The 19,044-nt window shown below is 41.5% G+C and overlaps 1 protein-coding gene across 1 annotated transcript in view; it reads left to right on the top strand.

Moving 5' to 3' along the window:
* Nucleotides 1-3,455: 3,455 nt before the first annotated feature.
* Nucleotides 3,456-19,044, top strand: part of LOC107310155 (chloride channel protein C-like) — a 77,375-nt gene continuing 61,786 nt past the window's right edge. Inside the window, exons 1-7 of the mRNA XM_015855558.3 lie at nucleotides 3,456-5,534; nucleotides 6,404-6,533; nucleotides 9,187-9,267; nucleotides 10,191-10,366; nucleotides 12,061-12,153; nucleotides 14,405-14,648; nucleotides 18,521-18,715. Of these exons, the coding sequence (XP_015711044.3) occupies nucleotides 5,290-5,534; nucleotides 6,404-6,533; nucleotides 9,187-9,267; nucleotides 10,191-10,366; nucleotides 12,061-12,153; nucleotides 14,405-14,648; nucleotides 18,521-18,715 (1,164 nt within the window). The 5' untranslated portion in view covers nucleotides 3,456-5,289. The remainder of the gene's footprint in view (nucleotides 5,535-6,403; nucleotides 6,534-9,186; nucleotides 9,268-10,190; nucleotides 10,367-12,060; nucleotides 12,154-14,404; nucleotides 14,649-18,520; nucleotides 18,716-19,044) is intronic.

Genomic DNA, 19,044 nt, shown 5'->3' with positions numbered 1-19,044 from the left:
GATCGTCATATCTTCATCTGCGTTTCATGTGTCGTGTGCCTCACTGTCCTACTTAGAACACCCGTTGCCTCTTAAAAATGTTCGTCTGAGTTTTCAATATGTTTTTCCTGGTGAGATGGTTTGGGTTCTGTTACTGATTTCTCTTACGAAAGCAAGCTAACAGTGTCCTGTTGGAAATGAGACCCGTCTTGGAAGATGTGTTTGTTTATTTTTGTGAGAACATCTGACAGCAGGATTAAGTTGACTTTGCATTCTAGGTTTTATTCTTAATCAAAAGCCATCAACAGCCAGGTAGCTTTTGTTTGATATGCCTTTGCTGATCTCTCATGTAAAGAACCTCTAAAGGCAATAAACTAGATGTTCTTTGCTTTCAATGGAGAAATTTATTTTTTTTAATGCTTTTTTTTTTTTTTTTTGACAAATTTGACACTTGTAGAATTAGTGGAACCACAGCTGGCAGCTACCTCTTGTCTGTATATGTACGATGTATCATTTGCGATGGTTTGTTGGTTTGGTTGAAGCGCACTGCAGTGTTTTTCTACTTGAATTTCATTTGAATAATTCTGATGCCATTAAATCTTTTGTTACGTTGACGCTAATATCTATAACCAGATAAAGTAATGGATTCGTGCAGTTCTGAGATGTGAATTTTTGGGAAAATTGCAGCATAAACTCGAGAGAGCGAGAAGCACTCAAACTATTACATGGCTTAAGAGGCTGTCTTATTGATGGTGTGAAAAAGGTCTGGTTGGTCACTTGGTCATATGTGATACAAGGTCATCCTGCATCATCAAGTTTTCACCCTTGTCTGTACTTGATCTGTTTGTATCTGTACTAATCCGCATATCCAGCTGTAAGCAGACGCATTTTGCATAGAAAAAAACAGTGGTGGAGAGAGCTGACCTGAACTCTGACACCAGGGTGTGAGATGACTGAAACATACTCCTGCAGTGGTCTTAAGTGTCTTGGATATCCTTTCTGCTCACGCTGGAACAAGGCGGTATGCAACTCCGTATGGAATGTTACAGTGTTTTTGGCGACTGTAAGAAGCTGAAAGCCTTCCCTAAGCTGTTCTGTTACGTGAGGAAGATTTTAGTACACAGCTGCTTACTCTCCTCTGGAAGGGTTGCCTTATTTTGCAGACATCACTGTCTGATCAGCATTTGCCCAGCAATTTGTTTTATTGTGCTGCGTTTCTTTTTGGTAACTTAATTTCCATGCCAGCATTTGAAATTTCTTCTCCTTAATTTGTGTGGTGTTCATTGGGCAGGATCTGTATGTGCTGCTGTTAGCAAATGTTTGACTTTTTTTCCCCTCAAAACTGTGTTTGCATGTCTTGCAAAGTAGAGCATCATTGTCAACCAGTTGTGTGTGGAACAAAGCTCAGAATCCAAATATAGCAACTGTTCTTCAAAGTGCATGTGAAAATTTGCTAGCAATCTTGAACTGGTGTTTAAAACGTTGTGCTCCGAAATACTGCTGAAGTTCTTGTGTGCTGCTTTTTCAAGGGAGGGATGAATTTGTTGTGAAATAGAGGAGAAAAACAGAAGGTGGTTTCATGCTTTTTGAACCTTAAGATGTAATGAACAGTCCACATTAGTAATAATGTGCCTTACCCATTTATAGTGAAGTACATGAAGGTGGCAAGGTGTGCTTCTTGATGGCATGGATCTTCCCAAAAGCATCTGGAGAATACTTGCTAGTTGGCAAGGCAAAGCTACTGTGGAATAAATGCATCATTCACACTCCTCCAAAATGTCATTGTACAGTGGATACCTAAAGGAAAACGTCAGCGCGTCCTTTCATTTGATCAGCCATAATAATAAACAGGCATTTAGAGAGGCAAGTGTTTGTTTTACATCATTACTTTTAAATATATGGTGAGTTTGTGGGACTGTATTTCCTATGTAGTATCTTTTGGGGCCATAATTCGGGGCTTACCACTTATTACAGTCCTCTTCCCCTATTTTTTGGTGCAGGAGGAAGGTGGAGCAGCCTGCCTGGTAGTGGTCCTGTGGCACAGGCAGGATGTCTGACCACTGTTTGCTTTTATTATGGCCTCTGCTTTTTGGAAATGCAGCCATTGTGACCCCTGGAGTGGCTGTTCTCAGCTGCTAGGAAAGGAGGAGTTCAGCTTATTCTGTATATGTTACTGTAACAAATCTTTTTTCTTCAGAAGACCTGTCGTGGTGCTGGAGTTATTCCCTCAAACTGTATTATGTTTTTTCAGTTGCCTTAAAAATAACTTTAAAAGTACAGAAGAACAGGTTTTGTTGTCGGTCATCAGCTTCCATAGGACCGAGTGCTCCATTCAGTGTTTCAAACAGCAGTTTTCTACGTTACTTTGCTGTTAATGGGTTTTAGGTTTTGGAATGCAAATTTGCCACCATAGAGAACTGTAAACCAAGAGTATGGAAGTTGTGATACTGAGATTCTAGGTTAATCAGAGCGATTGGTCCGAAGGTGAAATGTATATGTGTGGTTAATTAAGTCAGTACTATTAAAGACAAAAGTCTGTGTTAAATCCTTGTTGCATTCACTAAAATATCAGACAAATTTCTGGTAACCCTAACCCCTGTCTATTCTGGCCTTCTGTTTCTTCACATTTGTTGTTTGCTGGATGGAAGCCTCAAGAATTCCAGATCATCTGGGTGCTGTGGGGCACTTGGAGCCATGGGACCTTCCGCTGCTGATAGATGTTGAGAATAACGCCTTGCCGCAGCATCGCCATTTCAGGATTCATGGAAATGACTGCACTCATTTTGAGTCTTATCAGACTTCTGTCTCATGTAAATCTTTTTTTCTTTGTGAAGATTCACAGATGAAATTTATGATCTCTTATGGCAGAATTGACCTGTAATGATGGATTTGTTACAGTCTTACCTGACAGTTTTCCAAACAGCTGTGTCCTTACAGTCAGCGTCAAATGTACGAGTCATTGCATTCATGGCAAAGGTCTGCTAAGTGAGGGCGATATTTTCACTCCTTAAGTGCTGTAACTTGAAGTATTGAAATAATGTGAAGTGAAAATATATAGTTGTCATGTTTCTGGTTAGCAATGGTTTTAATATTGCCATCCATTGACTACAATAAGTATTTGCTCCCTTGAGTTGTCATTCAAATTACCTATTAAACACTTGAGTGTTTAAAGCCTTTGTCACCTGGGTTAGTAGTGTAATGGTTATGATTTTTAGAGTGGGGTGCTCGGAACAGTGTCGTGCTTTGGAAGCTCCTCATTTGTTTTCAATCTGCTAAAATAACAATGATAATAAAATCGAAACTGCTCGTGTTCCTCGAAATAGCAACTATTTCTTCCTAGCGCTTCAAAAACATTTTTATCTGTTAGGAATTTTTGCACTGTTCAGCATAACAATGTTAATTATTAATCTCTAATGTTTTACTGTATTTATGATTTGATGATTCTGTAATATCTGTATAATGATCGGTATTAAATCGGATGCCAACAAACACATGCACCCCTTTGCTTGACAGATGCACATATCACATCCCCTGCTCTGATAAGCCTGCAGCCGAAGACATGGAAACAGTGGAGAGTGAAGGAATTCATACAATTGAAATGTACACAACTCTGTATGCCATGCAGAACTGCTTGGTTCTCTGTCTGCAGAAAACTGAGGGCTGATCAATTGTTCTCTCGGTTTTCATACGCTTGCAGTGGAAATTACATTACCCAGATATACAGATAACAGGTTATTTCTTCCTAGTCTGGAGTGTTTTAGTGTGGTTTTTACTGTGAGTTGTAGTGTAGCTGCTTTTGTGTGTAATAGTTGGGATCTGTTTGATATCTGGGCTATTTAAAGACAAGTGGTAGAATTCTGAGGGGTACTAAATTCATGCTATATTGCTAATGCTGTTTGGAGAGCAGCGGCAATGAGTGGAAAACCTGGGCACTGGCCACAGCATGGATTCTCTGCTCTCATGCTGGGGAATTTTGTTTTCCAGCACTGAGAAATGTACTTCACTGTTGCCTGTGACCAGGCTAAAATCTAAGCTATGGAAGCTCTTGGTTAAGCAGGGATATCCTTGGGTGATATTTGGAGATGAACACTGGTGGTAGAAAGCAGTACAATCTTTATGCACATTTGATGGGGCTGATAATATACCCTCCAAGGTATTTTACAGGGGAAAGATGAAGGCTCACGTTCAGCATTGATGTGTTAACTGTGCTCCCCTGTGCACACAGTGACAGCCGAAACACGTAGGTTTGGGGTCCAATTCTGGTGGGGTCTTTAAGCAATGTGTATCTCTAGCACAGAAACTTCTGGTACAGCATGCTTTTACAGCCCCACTGATCATCTGTAGTTGCTGCCTTCCTCTAAATGTTCTGAAAATAACTATTTTTCTGTATTCAGGAGGAGTATGTCTTCAGGTTTCTTTGTGGAAACAGTAAACGAATGTCCCATGAATGCATGTATAATACTGTATAATACACACATACCAGCTTGATTTAACACAACTAGAAAGTGACATCATTTAAGCCCCTGTATCTCAGAAGTAAAGGGCTTGATTAAGAGCTCTCATCCTTTCCAAGTCATTAACTGACAACCAGGAACTATTTATGCTTCATCACTATTTCAGATGAGGCTTTTCCAAACTGACCCACGTGCCAGCAGCTGGTGAGCAGCAGCAGCCTTCTGCTCTCCTTGCTTTGTAACCAAAAAACAAACCCTGGAGCTGGCAAACATGCAGCACATAACAGGTTTCTATTTACAGTAAATACGTGACCTGCAACAAACCTTCTGTTTTCGACGGCCAACCTGCAAACTTCCTGATGTACAAGACTGAAATTGGAGCAAGTCGAGTAGGAAATATTTTGTTTTCATCCTATTTTTTACTGTGAATGATACAGCAATGTAGTTTTTTTGATTTATTTTTTATTGTGTGATTATACTATTGGGTCAAGATCTCCAGACAGCCCAAAGCACAGCATGTGATCATATCTTTAAAACAATCAAGGCCCCTTTCACTTAAACTTCACTGTCTTCTGAATGTTCTGTGAGGAACAGGTGCAATAGTCTTGTTACAGTGAACCACTTTAAGGTTTCTCTGCTTTGAGGGACTTCACCAGTGAGCTCCAGCTCAGACAAGTTCTCTTTGCATTGGAGGTGTTGGGGCTGTGTATAGGCACAGCAAACCAACCTCAACGCAAACAAGTCCAGCACTACGTCACAGCTGCTCCATTCTTGTGGGGCTTTTCTTTCAGTCTCAAGGTGACTGGTCGTTGGCTCACATTGTTCTTGGTATCTCAACGGTTTTGGAGGCCACATCATGGCATCACTTTTTTCCTATAGGAGACACTTGGATGATGGCGAAGAGGAAATGTTGATGGCAGGAGATCACAGCCCTGATCTGATTCATCCTCAGGATTTTAGGAGGCAATGTGGCATCAACAGAAGTAGTTTAGCCTATGATGACTGCGGAGAGAGACAAGAGCCAGTATCCCATGAAAGTTTGGATTATTTGCCTTCACACAGTGGAGTTTATAAGAAGTGGCTACAAGAGAAAACATATGGGTAAGCTTGTTTTATATATCATTACAGCCTCTAGGCTGTAGGAAATTTGGCCAATCCACGGAGATGCCTCCTAGCAGAAGGAAAACGTTATGAGCTGTTTCTGTACATAGGAAAATATTTTGATAGAAAGGAGGGGGTCATGCGGCAAGCAACCTTTGTTTAAAATTGGTTTTTGAGTGTTTGTCCCTTTTCTCTTGACGAATTATTGAATATATGGGAAAAAGAAAAATTATAGGTCAGTGTATACAATTTTAAGAGACTTTGCAGAGGTTTGTGGAATGTTCCCTCACTGAGACTTGAAATTCACTCTTAGTGTAATATGCAAGAAACGTGGTATTTGAATCTGAATTGTGTGACTTCAGTCCTCAATGACTGAACTAACTGAAGTTATTGTCAGCGCATAATTATCGCTAGAGATATTTGATACAAAAAAATGCAAATTAGAAATAAAGATTTATGTGCATTTGCATAATAAAAGCTGTATCATTGCATTACTTGTGGAAGAAGACAACAGGAATTTATTTTAAGCCCACTCTGACTGCACTACTGGATGCTTAATTATTGATACTCGTAAATGAGTTTTGGTGGATGGCATCAGACAATCAGCATTTGAAAGGCAGGTTGCATTGTAACTTACACATAAAAACAAACAAAAATCAGTGGTGCTTGTTAGTCAGTGTCTTTCACCTGAAGTTAGAATTCTGTGAGCACGGGCTTTTGTGAGACACAGTGGTAGAAACAGCCTCTTGCTCATGCAGTCGTGATTAATGATCAGAAGATCCTGAAAGTGGAACTTGTGTATTTATGAGGAGAAGTGCAGCAAATGGTCCTTTGCGGAAGGCTGAGAAATAACTGTGTTCTGTTTCTAGAAAAGAGTGGGATCGGTGGCTGCTGATGGGGCTAATTGGAACAGCAGTTGGGATGCTGGGGTTTTTGACTCATCAGATAGTTGATTCTCTCATCAAATTGAAATGGGACCTGATGGAAAGTTACCTGAAGGTAAGCAAAAGAAAGTTAGATTGACCTCCTCTGAACTAATTCATTGGAAAACCCACAGGAAGATTTAAGTGACTAATGGTTCTGCCTTTCTAGATGGGTATGGATGTCAGATATCCTGTGGGTCTTTGTGTGGACACGTTCCTTTTCTTCAGCTTACTTTCCATTGCAGTTTAATATCTGCTGGTATTCTTAGAAGACTGATCAAGGTAGTCTTTATGATCTTGTGGTCTTCATGCACATACAAAAAAATGAAAGGATCATGTGCCATATCATGTATTGCTGATGCCAAAGAGAAAAGAAATGGTTTTTCCCTTTAGACTCTTTGTAAGTATGCCATTTGGCTATCAGCTTCCTCAGTCGGGTGCATTAAGAATATCACCAGTGAGTTGAAGGAGGAAGTCCTTCTCCTTTACTCTGTGCTGATGAGGCCTGATCTGGGGTATTGTGTTCTGGCTCTCTAGTTCAAGGGAGACCTGGTCTTACTGGAATGAATCCATGAAGATCTATGAAGATTATGAGAACTGAAGTCTCCATCATGCAAGAAGAGTCTGAACAATCTAGCATTGTTCAGTCCGCAGAAGAGAAGGCCCAGGGATACCTTACTATGTATCGACACCTGATAGGAAGGAGTCATGAAGACTGAGAGACAGAGACGTGTTAGTGGACAAAAAAGCCAGTCTGATAGATCTCTCCTTAAGACCAGTGTGGTATTAAGAAGCAGGCATGATGCCAGATGCATGGGGATCAGCTCAGCCTATCATGCATACCTAGCACAAAAGATCTTCAGCTTCTATACATTACTTGTGTTATGTATGTAAGAGTTTACCCGGACAATAAATACATATTCAACACCTTCCCTGAAACGATTAACAAAGGGTTCCTCCTCCTTGCCACAAGATCTGTCTTTTTGTGGTGGTGATCCTTTGGTCATCTTGGTGTGTCTTTTAGCTAAACTCTGATCTTTTTACTCTGTTTTAGGGATCAAAATTTCATTTTTAGGAAGCTTTGCTGACTACAGGACCAAAGTCTAGTTGTAATTGGTTCTTATCTTCGGAGAGGCCTTGTGAAGCGGTCTTGCTATGTAGGCAGGAACCTTCTGCAAACAGTCCATTTCCTGTTATCTAAAATTATCACAATGCTCCGCAACAGACAGATGCTTCTGAGTGGTACTCAGTGACTAGAATCAATGGCCATAAAATGAAATACAGGGAATCTGAACATAAGCAAAAGCTTTTAAAATTATTCTGTGATCAAGCCCTGGGAAAAGGCTGCTGAGAGGAACTGTGGATTCTCCATCCTCGAGAATCCTTGTCAAAATCTGACTGCACGTAGTGCTGACTAACCTGCTTTAGCTGAACCTGCTTTGAGTCTCTGTCTGGACTAGGTGATCCCCAGAGGTGCCTTCCAACCTGTTCTGTGGGCAATCAGGATAATGCTGCCAATTGCTAAGGGACAGGTCTCAATTTCTTGGCAGAAATGCAAGTGAAAACGTTTTCTGTAGATGAGATGGAGGCTGAATATATCTAAAGGAATATCCAGTAAATGGGCAGGTTCAAGTTTTCTGTGAGGAAAGCATATGTAATGCTCTTGAAACCCTACTTCCCTGTATATTTCATATACAAACTAATTATATGTTTATAAAATATATTAAACAATGGATGAATATACATATATACATGCATATGTGTACTTATATACATACTTGTGTGTGTATGCATGCACTGATGTGTAGCTAGATTTATAGAAAGAAGCCACAGTTTGACTCCAGGGCACAACCACAACACACAGTGCTGGCCCTGCTGTATTATAGCACTTGTCCTATTGTATCAAACTAATACAGAGGACAGCAGGTAAGCTCTCCCAGTCTCTGAGAGCAGTACAAATGTTTAACCTTCCCACCCACCTCCTTCAGCTGCAGATGAGCAAGGCTCACCATTGTGCTTTTCTGTTTGGCTGTGCTGCATTATGTGCTCCCAAAAGCCTCAGTATGGGATGTTAATGGAAAGGCTGCAGTGACCTAATGTTACACCATGACCTCAGAAATACAAGGTTGTGTTTGACCTGCACACACAATGAATCTCAACCCTGCACTGTGGAAAGAGACAAAGCATGTGGGAGCTGTGGAGCAATGGAAACAGTATGGCCGTGGTCAGCCCAAGCACAAACAAACAAACCAAAAACCCAGGGAGACTGAAAGGCAATTTTAAATGTGAGAAGGCATGGTATCCATTTTGTTAAAATGGAACAGGAAGAGCTTCCTAAGAAGTATTCTGTTTATTCATACGAGCTGCTAATTCATAAAGGTAATGACCTTGAAGCCTCTGTTCAGGAGCACATCTTCTGGGGGCTCCATTTAGTGATTTCTTGTGCGTATTCTTAAGGTCCCTTTCCTCTTGCTCCCAAAAGGGCCTTGATGAGTAACAGTGCATCCCTTACAGTGTTTGTAGAGATGGGCAAAATGGCCCAGAAAAAAATCATGACTTGGAACACTGACCTTTAGCATACAGTCATGTCAGTCCTTATAAAGAAACAGCACTACTTTTACTTTGTTGTTTGTTTTTTCCCTGCACAGTCTATCTGCAGGTGATTACAAAGCAGGGCGTATAACCAGTATAGAGATGCTGAAGTAACAATCTCTTTGTAAACTGGGCAGGATGGCAACTTCCACCTGGTGTGGGTGTGTGTGCTGGGCTCCGGGCTGGTCATGGTCCTCGTGTCCTCAAGCTTGGTGCTGGTGAGTGCTGTCTTTTGTGCAAAGAGCCCATGGTGCTTCAGTAACCCAAATCTCATGCTCTTCCAAATCTTGTTTAATTCAGTGTTTTGTATATATATATGTAAAATCTCTCTTACAGCCCAACTAGGGAGGCTGTTTTTGGCCTTCAGCCTAAGGCTAATTTCTGCTGCCTTTAAATTATGTAGAACTGTCTGGGGTGAGATCTGTGGTGTCAGCCATGCAATTTACACTTGGTGTGTGGTGTCTGTAAAACAAATACGAGTGGCAAATGTTGGAACATGTGAGAATTCGGTGTTTGTAAGGGGCCTGAGCCAAAGGCCATCAGGCCATATGAAAACTACTGTTGGTTTTAGACTGATCTTTTAGCTGTGCTTTGTGCTTATCACCTGCATCCCAGATCAGTGCTTTTACAAGACTGCAAGGCTTGAGCATTGAGCCGTGCTGCCATTTACTGTCCTGCTGTGCTCAGTTTGGTTACAGAGAAACTATTAACAGCACAGGTGAAAGAAAAAGTGAATGTTTTACTGAACTTCTCAAAAGTCTGGCTGCGAGAGGAAAGGGGGTTTTGCTGTGGCACAGGTGGTAGCTGGCCAGTTTACTTAAGTAAATCTGTTCTGACTAAGCACCATGGGCTCACGACCACCTGCCCCTCTGGTAACCTGTGTGCAGGACACAAGGTCTTGGGCTGCAGGGCTCAGAGCAGAGGTGGGTCCTCTGCAGTCATCTTCTCTCCCTCCTCCATGTGTGGCAACTGCTGAGAACACACATTTCTGTGTTGCTAGAGATTATATTTGCGCATGCACCGTTAACTCTGGGAAATGCTGTTCACGAGCAAAGTGAGATCTGGACTTACAGACTGCATCCATAGGTATGTCTGGAAGGATATGAGCACAAACTCCGCTAATTATTTTTTCCCTTCGCAGTTCTTTTGCCCAGCTGGTTCACCATCTGGCTTGCCTGAAATCATTGGATATTTGAATGGCACTTCTATTCAACATCTTTTTAACATCAAAACATTCCTAGGGACCTTTGTCTCATGCGTGCTGGCTGTAGCCTCTGGGCTCTTCTGTGGGCTGGAAGGTCCCATGGTCCATTTGGGGTAAGAAATTGGGGTAAGAGGTTAAAGCTATCAGACTATGGGGATGGCTTTGCAACGGCTTGTGTGGTGGCAGCGCTGGCTTAAAAACACCCTCATAGCACTAGCACCAGTGGTGTCGTGTTGTCCCCCTCCTTTTCACTAGCACACCTATTCAAAGCCATGCAGTGAAGAAAGCCATTTTTTCACCGTGTTTTAAACTTTGGCTGGATTTCTCTGTAGGACTCTGAGTGGGGTTCAGTAAGTAGCTATCTGGACAACTGATGAGATAGCTCACAGTGTGCTGATAAAGTGGGGGAGACTGGATTTGCAAAACCACAGTTTTTGTTCCTGAAAGCAACCTGTCCCGGAGTGATGTTGGCTGCTTTGCATCTCTTGTAGTCGCTTTTTACTTACACAGTCAGTGCAAAAATAAAGGCAGGCTCAGGTGGCTGCACACAAAATGGGCAGTGTTTTTGCACCCACCTGCACAAGTGCAGCTAGTGATTGTGCAAGTCAGCCTATTTGGAAGAGACTCCTGCTACACTTCATTATCATTACTAAGCCATATCTTGAGTAGACTTGGTGAAACTGGTCTTTGCTAACGTGATGTAGATCACTTGTTGGCTAGTTTGCCGTTTTACTTCTGATCTTTTTTGGCTTTGGAAAAGTATTCATCCTTGAGGTTTGTTCTCTTTGCTGACCTGACTTACCACTCTGTGGGCTTTTATTTATATATTATTTATCCAAATGGAGGTGTAGCACCCTTGGGAATGACTCAGATTTTCAAAAATAGGAGAGCATGCTTAGTCAGAGGAGCCACAAACCTTTCAGGCAGAGATTACCAAGGGTTAGTTATCCCTTTAGATTTCTTCTGTTTTCTTTGCCTTCAGACCTCTGTCTCTAAGAGCTCAGAGACTGCAGCTGTGATGTTTTTCCTCTGTGCTAGGTTGGTAACAGCAATGTCTGAGCCAAAGAATGGAATCATATTTCCATGAAGAAATTCAGCGTGGTATTAATGTGATGCCTTTTCAAAACACAGGAACTAAGAGCTAATTTAACTTAATTTAATTGGAACCCTCTACCATTTTTATTAAACATAAACACATGCAAGTTGCTAAAAGCCTCTGAGAGACTCCTTAAGACCCCTAATTTAAGACTTGTAGAGAAGTCTTCCAAGATTATACAGTGAATGGATTTTTCATTTCACTAAGGGCTTGGTTTTTTTTGGTGTTTTTTTTCCCCCCATTTAAATGTAGTTTGAAGTGCTGCCTGGGAACGTACTGTAATAATTTAAATCATTACGCATCTTCTGTCAGAAGCAGAGATGTTCTGTCTGTTGCGGTCATTAACCTGGATGCAGATGATTGAAGTGATGGGCTGTAGTCTGACAGGTCACCACTCTTGGGCAGACGCTAACATGCAGCTCTTCAAAAGGCATTTCATGATCAATCACCACAACACTCCCTGCAAAAAAAAAGCCATTTAAGTCTCTCAGTTAAGAAGCTGAAAATCTTTAAGAGCCTCCTGCTTTTTGTCAACAGGACTCTGCATATTTAAAAGATGCATTCAAGTTTTTTCTTGTTTAAATCTGTTGAAGCCAATTTAGCTTTGCTGCTGCACATTGACTGAGGCTCTGTCCTCCCCTGCCTTGAGCTGGGGCTGATTTATGAACCATTTACTGAAGAGTGATCTCAATTATGCATCACCACTTTTAGGGCTATCCTGGGTTGTGGCTTGAGCCAGCTGCAGTCAGACACGCTTGGCATCCACCTTCCCTTCTTCACCAGATTTCGGAATTCAGCTGACAAGTAAGTGATGGGGAGGGCACAGAACGGCAACCTGCAGGGCTCCCTCAAGCCCTTGGTGCTTCAGGGGTACTCAGCACACTGGCAGCAAGCCCCTTGCATCTCATGTGGGGATGGAGGTGCTGCTCCACTGGTTTTTTGGTCTTCCTGCTGTTTGTCACTTTGTAGTGGAAGAAAACTCACCTTACTTAATAAATGTAATCCTTCACAAACGTTTCTATTCTATGCTCATAGAAAACAATGCATTAATGCTGGAGACCTTTTTCCATTGCTCTGTTGGCTATAAAAGGAAGAGTTTAAGAAATGTGTGAGTTTCAGCTATGAGTTTTATCCCCAAACTAAGAGTGTCAATTCAGGGGAGAGGAAATGATGGGGATTCCACAGTGTGTACAGGGGGCTCTTAGTTTCCTTTCTTAGTATAAAAAACCTAAATGGTTGTGTCACTTGCTTTTTTTTTTTTATATATATATATCTATATCTATCTATATCTATATCTATCATCTCTCTCTCTCTCTCTCTCTCTCTCTATATATATATATATATATATGCCTCTTTTCTAACCTTGTGTGTCTGCAGGATAAATCAGGCTGTGGATGCCCCATCCCTGGAGGCATTCAAGGCCAGGCTGGATGTGGCTCTGGGCAGCCTGGTCTGGTGGTTGGCGACCCTATACATAGCAGGGAGGTTTAAACCAGATGATCATTGTGGACCTCTTTAAGCCAGACCATTCTGGGTTTATCAATCATTTAAACAAATCAGAACAGCCTGATGTAGCTGTAGATGTCCTTATTCATTGCAGGGAAGTTGGGGTAGATGACCTTTAAAGGTCCCTTCCAACTCAGTTTATATGATTCTGTGATTTTAAGTTTTAGTTCCTGAATGTACGCAGGAACTATCCTCAGAAAGGCACTGTGTGCTGAAATTATGCTTTACAAAAAGGATAATTTCTTAAAACAGAGAGATTTCAGTATAAGCAAGACCTCACTCCCTTTACAAAGATCAGGATGGAAAACTCCAATTCCCTGTTGTCTCTTGGAGTTCTTACATAGGCTTGTTGCCTACGTTGCCTATGTTGCCCAGAGGCAGAGCAGTAATTCAACTAGCAGGAGTTGTGGAAGGATTCTAAGGCTTCCATCCCGCAGGCAGCTGCAAGAGATCTGTACAAGGGGTCTGATTTCATTATTAATTGTCACTGCTGGTGTGATTCACAGCACATGCAAATAACTGAAGCAGAAAATGGGAGATGTCCAAGCAAATTTCCCCTAGCATTTATGTGGTATACAGTACCTTTTGAGTTCTTCACTGGTGAAAATAACGTTCCTGTGCAGATAAAGCATGTAAGTAAAAATCTGTGCACCAACAGTGTATATAACTCTGTTAGTTGTAAACTACCAGATGTGAAGTTGCCTATGTAGCTTTTCTGTTGGACTCCTCCTCAGTCTTTGGAGGACAGGAGGACCTTGTAAGGATTTCAACACGTGAACTATCAGACTTGTGCTCCAGATCCCTCACAGCTTCATAGCCTTTCTCTGGACACACTCCAGGGCTTCGATGTCTTTCTTGTAGAGAGGGACCCAAAACTGAACATAATGCTCGAAATGTAGCCTCACCAGTGCTAAGTACAGAGGGACAATTGCCTCCCTGCTCCTGCTGGCTGCACTATATGAAATGTTATGTCTGCCTTGCTTTAATTACACTGTTCATCAACACTTCAGCGTCTTGCTATCTGCATTTCTCCTGTGATATTCTAGGATTGAGGAATTTTTGCAAGGCTGAAGATCAGGAAAGAGAAAAATTGTTATGGTATGAAGGAAATGTGAATGAAGTATCATTTCTCCTTTCCTGCTGACTAAAAGCCCTAAGAATTCAGGGTATGATTATGTAATACTTCACTACAGTATGGGTGCTTTGGTCACTGTTACTACAGGATTCTCATGTGTTCTCCACAAGCCCCTCGACTGAATTCACTATATTGCTAATCTGCCAAGTAACCCCAGGAATTTGACTCATGAGAGTCACATCTGCGACTACATCTGAATTCAGAACCTAAAGGTTCTGTAAAGGTGCTGTAATGAACCTAGGGACAAAAGGTGCTGTAATAACCCCAAAATGGACCACTGGGTCTTTACATTCAGTACTACAAAACTCATATTTGAAATAAACAATGATTCTGGGGTTTTTTTGTTTTTGTTTTCTTGTTTGTTTTGGTAGTTATTTTCAGTGATCCAGGTGTTGCCTCTACTACCTATTGCAGGCGCAGCTTCATTACAGCTGGTGCGGGAGCAGGAATAGCTTCAGTATTTCGTGCCCCCATTGGCGGGCTCTTGTTCACGCTGGAGGAGGTGTCTTCGTTCTGGGACATCAGGCTGGCTTGGCAAACCTTCTTTTGCTGCTTGACAGCTACCTTCACCACGGATTTGCTGTCCTCGTCACTCTATGGCTTTGTTTACAGAGGTCACTTCGGATTTTTTGAAGCAGAGAAAAGAATTCTGTTTTGGGTATGTACTGTGTGGATGTGGAAGGAATGAAATGTTGGGTTTTAGGTTTGTTTCTTTCAACATTATTCATGAGGGACTAGCAGGGAATTGGGACCAAAAGGAAGTAGGATAATGTGTGTGTGATTATCAGATCAGTGGACACGGGAGCTTTATGCCTGGTAATCACTTGGATGCAAGACAGCTGTTTTGCAGTTCCTACTTAAATAGAAAAGCGCATTTTACATTGTAGCACAAGATGTTCAATGGCTTCTTCTGGGGCTGGCTTGAGCCCTCCTTTGTTGCTGTAGACATTGCTGTACTGCGGCCCTGTTCTTTTGTGCTTACAGATTAAACATTTAAAAACATAATCTCTGTTTGTTCCTGATTGCACAACAGAGGTGACCTTCAGCCTTTATTCCTTCCAGCACAACACAACCTTATGTTTTCAATTTTACCTTGTGTCCACCTAAATATAGTTGCTTTTATTATGTCTTTCACTCACCTTCATTGCAAGATGATTCAGTGGTGGTATGTGAGAATCAAGATCTTCACTCCTTGCCTGAATACTCTTTGTATTATGACGTGACTTGAAAGTCAATTAGAGGGATAAAAATAAAACCCTGGTCTCATGAACCCCAGTCCACTTTCTGCTACTAAATATCCTTTCTCCTAAGGTAATTCCCTGACCATTTTAATTGGTCTCTGTATTTCTTTTTATTTGTATTTCTCTATCAATGCCAAACAAATAAACAAACACACACACACACACACAAACAAACCCTCCCCTCCAAAACAAACAAAAAACACCCGAGCTAAAGATATTTTCCTTGTGTAGGCATACCATAATTTGGAAAACAGGCACCTTTCTTTATATGCACACGCTATGCAAAAGTATTTGAAGTTATTTAGTTTACCACAACATTAGCTGGGGTAATGGGAAGAGATATTGGTTTTCAGCTCAAATCCTTCTTGTGGACCAACTCATCATTCAGTCCCATGAACAGCTGCAGTGACACAACTAAGATAAGATAGATTTGTGGCAGAAAGGTGAGACTAAGTGAATAGGGAAGAGCTCAGGCCTGCTGAAGATGGCTTTATTTCTGAAGCCAAAGGATTGTGTAATGGACAGCTGCGCGTACAGAGGAGAGTAGATTTACTTTGGTGGCTATTTTACAATAAACATAGCTCTTTCAATGCTCCGTTCAAGCCATTTTAAAAAAAAAGTGTGCTGGACTTTGTCGCCAATCTTCTTTTAGTGTCATTATCAGGAAAAGCTAACAGAACTTATTATCAGCGTGGCTTCTGTCAGGGCTGAATAGTTCTTGGCTCTCAAGTTGATAGAGATAACTAGAAATATTTTCATTTTGCTGAACCTTGGGCTCAGGGGAAATTTTGCTTCTTTTATGTTTTGTGGCATTAACCAACACAGTTTGCTGTGATTAAACTTAAAGTTGAAAGCCTGTGGGCTTTGTTTCTCAAGAAAACTGTTTGTTTTCTTTAGTTTCCTTCAATTTAGGATAAGGTTACGAGAAGAATTTATTGTACTCCAGAGCCTTAGATTTTCGGGAAGCTTCACTTTCTTTTTATGTAGACCTCTAGATGTTTTGTAAAGGTGAAGACTGTTCTATAGCTTACAGATTTTTCCCAATGGCTGGTCAAAGCCTGTGGCTCACACCATGACAAGAACATTATACCTCGCCACTACTTCCAATTAAGCTATTTCTTTCTGAATTTCAGTATCTTAAACATTAGATCTCTTTAAATCCCTTGGAAAAGGATGAATTTTGGTGCAGCTGATGGTAAAAATAGCATCACTAAAGGTTTGGTTTGTATGTACAATGCATTCATATACAATTGTTATAGTCTGGGTGAAAACCCGCAGTCACTCCTGACTTCCTCTGAGGTGTTGAGCTTCTAGTGTCAGAGAAGGAAAGCTGGGATTCTGCCTTTCTCAAACCAGGTCTCTCAGTTTGCAGCATCCCATAGATCAACTCTTAAGGTCTGACAGGGTTTTAGCTCTGGCACTCTTCTCAGGTGATACCATCAGTGCTTAGCACAGACTTCTGGTGGAGCTGTTAACTTTTTCACTATTTGTAGGAAGATGTATGGGAATAAGTGTAAGGAAAAAGAATAAAAAGAGGAAGAAAAAATAATATGAGTAGGAGGTCCTATGTGCTTCTTCAAGCAATTCAAGGAAAGCTGCCAGTTTCTGTTATCAACTACCCCAAGTATTATCCTTGTGCAGTGTTGAAGGCATTCCTCCACATCTGCCCCTATTTTTCTCTGCCAGTTAACTTTCTGAATGTTTCATGATCTCTGTCCAGATCCTAATCTTGGGAAAAAAAGCAAAAACCCATGTATGTCTAAGCCTGGCCTAAGGAAACAATATCTTCACAGCTTTTAATAGATTGCCATTGATCCGTTGACCTATTTTGTTGACTGGAAGATAACATTAAAGCATGATACTGCTCTAATCCTTGTTGCCTGTTGTGGAATCAAGCAGAAAATTCCATTACTATTTCATCTGCCAGATTATATCCTATATTTGTGATCTGTTATTCTGTGAGTTGTTCCAGATCAGCATCAATTTTAGGCTGTACGTGAAGCTTAAAAATGCGCTTAATTCACATGGTTGAATTGAAGTTGACAATGAATCGTGGAATCATAGAATGGTTTTGTTTGGAAGGGACCTCTAAAATCATCCAGTTCCAACCCCCCTGCAATAGTCAGGGACAACTCCCACAAGATCAGGTTGCTCCAAGCCCCATCCAGCCTGGCCTTGAATGCTTCCAGGGAGGGGGCAACCATGGCCTCTCTCTGGGCAACCTGTTCCAGTGTCTCACCATCCTCACAGTAAAGGATTTCTTCCTAAAATATAATCTAAATATACACTTCCAGTTTAAAACCATTTCCCCTCATCCTATTTCTATGTGCCCTTATAAAAAGTTGCCCCCCCAGCTTTTCTGTTGGTCCCTTCAGGTACTGAAGGTCACTATAAGGTTTCCTCAGAGACTTCTCTTCTCCAGGCTGAAGAGCTTCAGCTCTCTCAACCTGTTCTCACAGGGGAGGTGTTGCAGCCCTCTGATCATCTTTGTAGCCCTCCCCTGGACCTGCTTCAACAGCTCCACATCATTCTTGTGTTGGGGGCTCCAGAACTGGACACAGTACTCCAGGTGGGGTCTCACAAGAGCAGATTACAGGGCAGAATCATCTCCCTTGACCTGTTGATCACTTTTTTCCTGCTTATCAAAGCATGATACAGTTGGCCTTCTGGGCTGTAAGTGTGCATTGGCAGCTCATGTTGAATCTTTTCATCAACTGAAACTCCAAAATCCTTCTCCTCAGGGCTGCTCTCAAGCCATTCTCTGTCCAGCCTGTATCTGTGCTTTGGATTGCCCTGACCCAGGTCAACTTTACAAAATTATGAGGTAGATGTAGATACTGTGAGCAAAGCTCTGGTCCAGCAAAATCTTTCAAACTGCAACACTCAGACCTCAAGTTACCTCATTTGGAGGTAACCTGAGGTGCTGCAGCACATCATAGATGTTTCCTCTTGATTCATTGACAGGACCAAGAGAATACTTCTTTCCTTAACTTACCACCTTACTTGCTCAGCTCTTTTACATTCATTCAGGAATGAAAATAACTGGCTAATTGATCTATCTGTGATAGTGTCTACTTGCTGCCTCCACTGCTGTGAGGTGTGTAAAAGCAGTACAGTGCCTCCTGTGAGACTGGCCTTAAATTAACTACCTGAACCCCTAAAACACAAGAAAAGATTTGTTTTCTTGTGTAGCAATTACTTTGTAGTATCAAGTTTTGTGGGAGAGGGTGCAATATTTCATGTCACTGGCAGGATGCTCAGAACATGTTTTCTCCTTCCTTCAACTCAGGTTAAGAATTTGCTGGACATGCATGTCTTGGCCTTCATTCCAGCCATCCTACTTGGAATGCTTGGAGGTCTTCTGGGAGCTCTCTTTGTTTCCCTAAATATAAAAATTAATAAGTTACGTATGCAGTTCTTTAATTCAATTCCAAAATCATCCCTTAGCAAAACAAGCAAGCTGCTGGAAACTGTGCTTATTTTGGTAAGTAAATAATATGTTTCTCTTGATCATAGAATGTTTACAGTGGCTAATTAGGACAGGTCATAAGTTGACTGGATGGAAAAGTGAATCTGACCTGCTGGTGCTTGACCTAATGTACAATGGTGTAGAGGAAACAGATGAGTTTCCAGAGGATGTATAGGTAGCAAAGAAAGAAGAAACATTTCCCCCCTCCCCTCCCCCCTTATACTTGAAGTATGTTACCCTCATGCACTCCTGCTGGGTTTAAAAGTTGTGGATAGATAGACACAGCTTTCTGGACCTAGTTGTGTATCTGGGGTCAGTTATCTCTAGTTGTTACTGATGGAGGG

Source organism: Coturnix japonica, chromosome 2 (assembly GCF_054131305.1).
Source record: "Coturnix japonica strain WE chromosome 2, WE-NBRP24, whole genome shotgun sequence".
NCBI lineage: Eukaryota > Metazoa > Chordata > Aves > Galliformes > Phasianidae > Coturnix > Coturnix japonica.
Note: the sequence above shows the minus strand (reverse complement) of the source record. Positions and strands in the feature narration are given on the sequence as shown.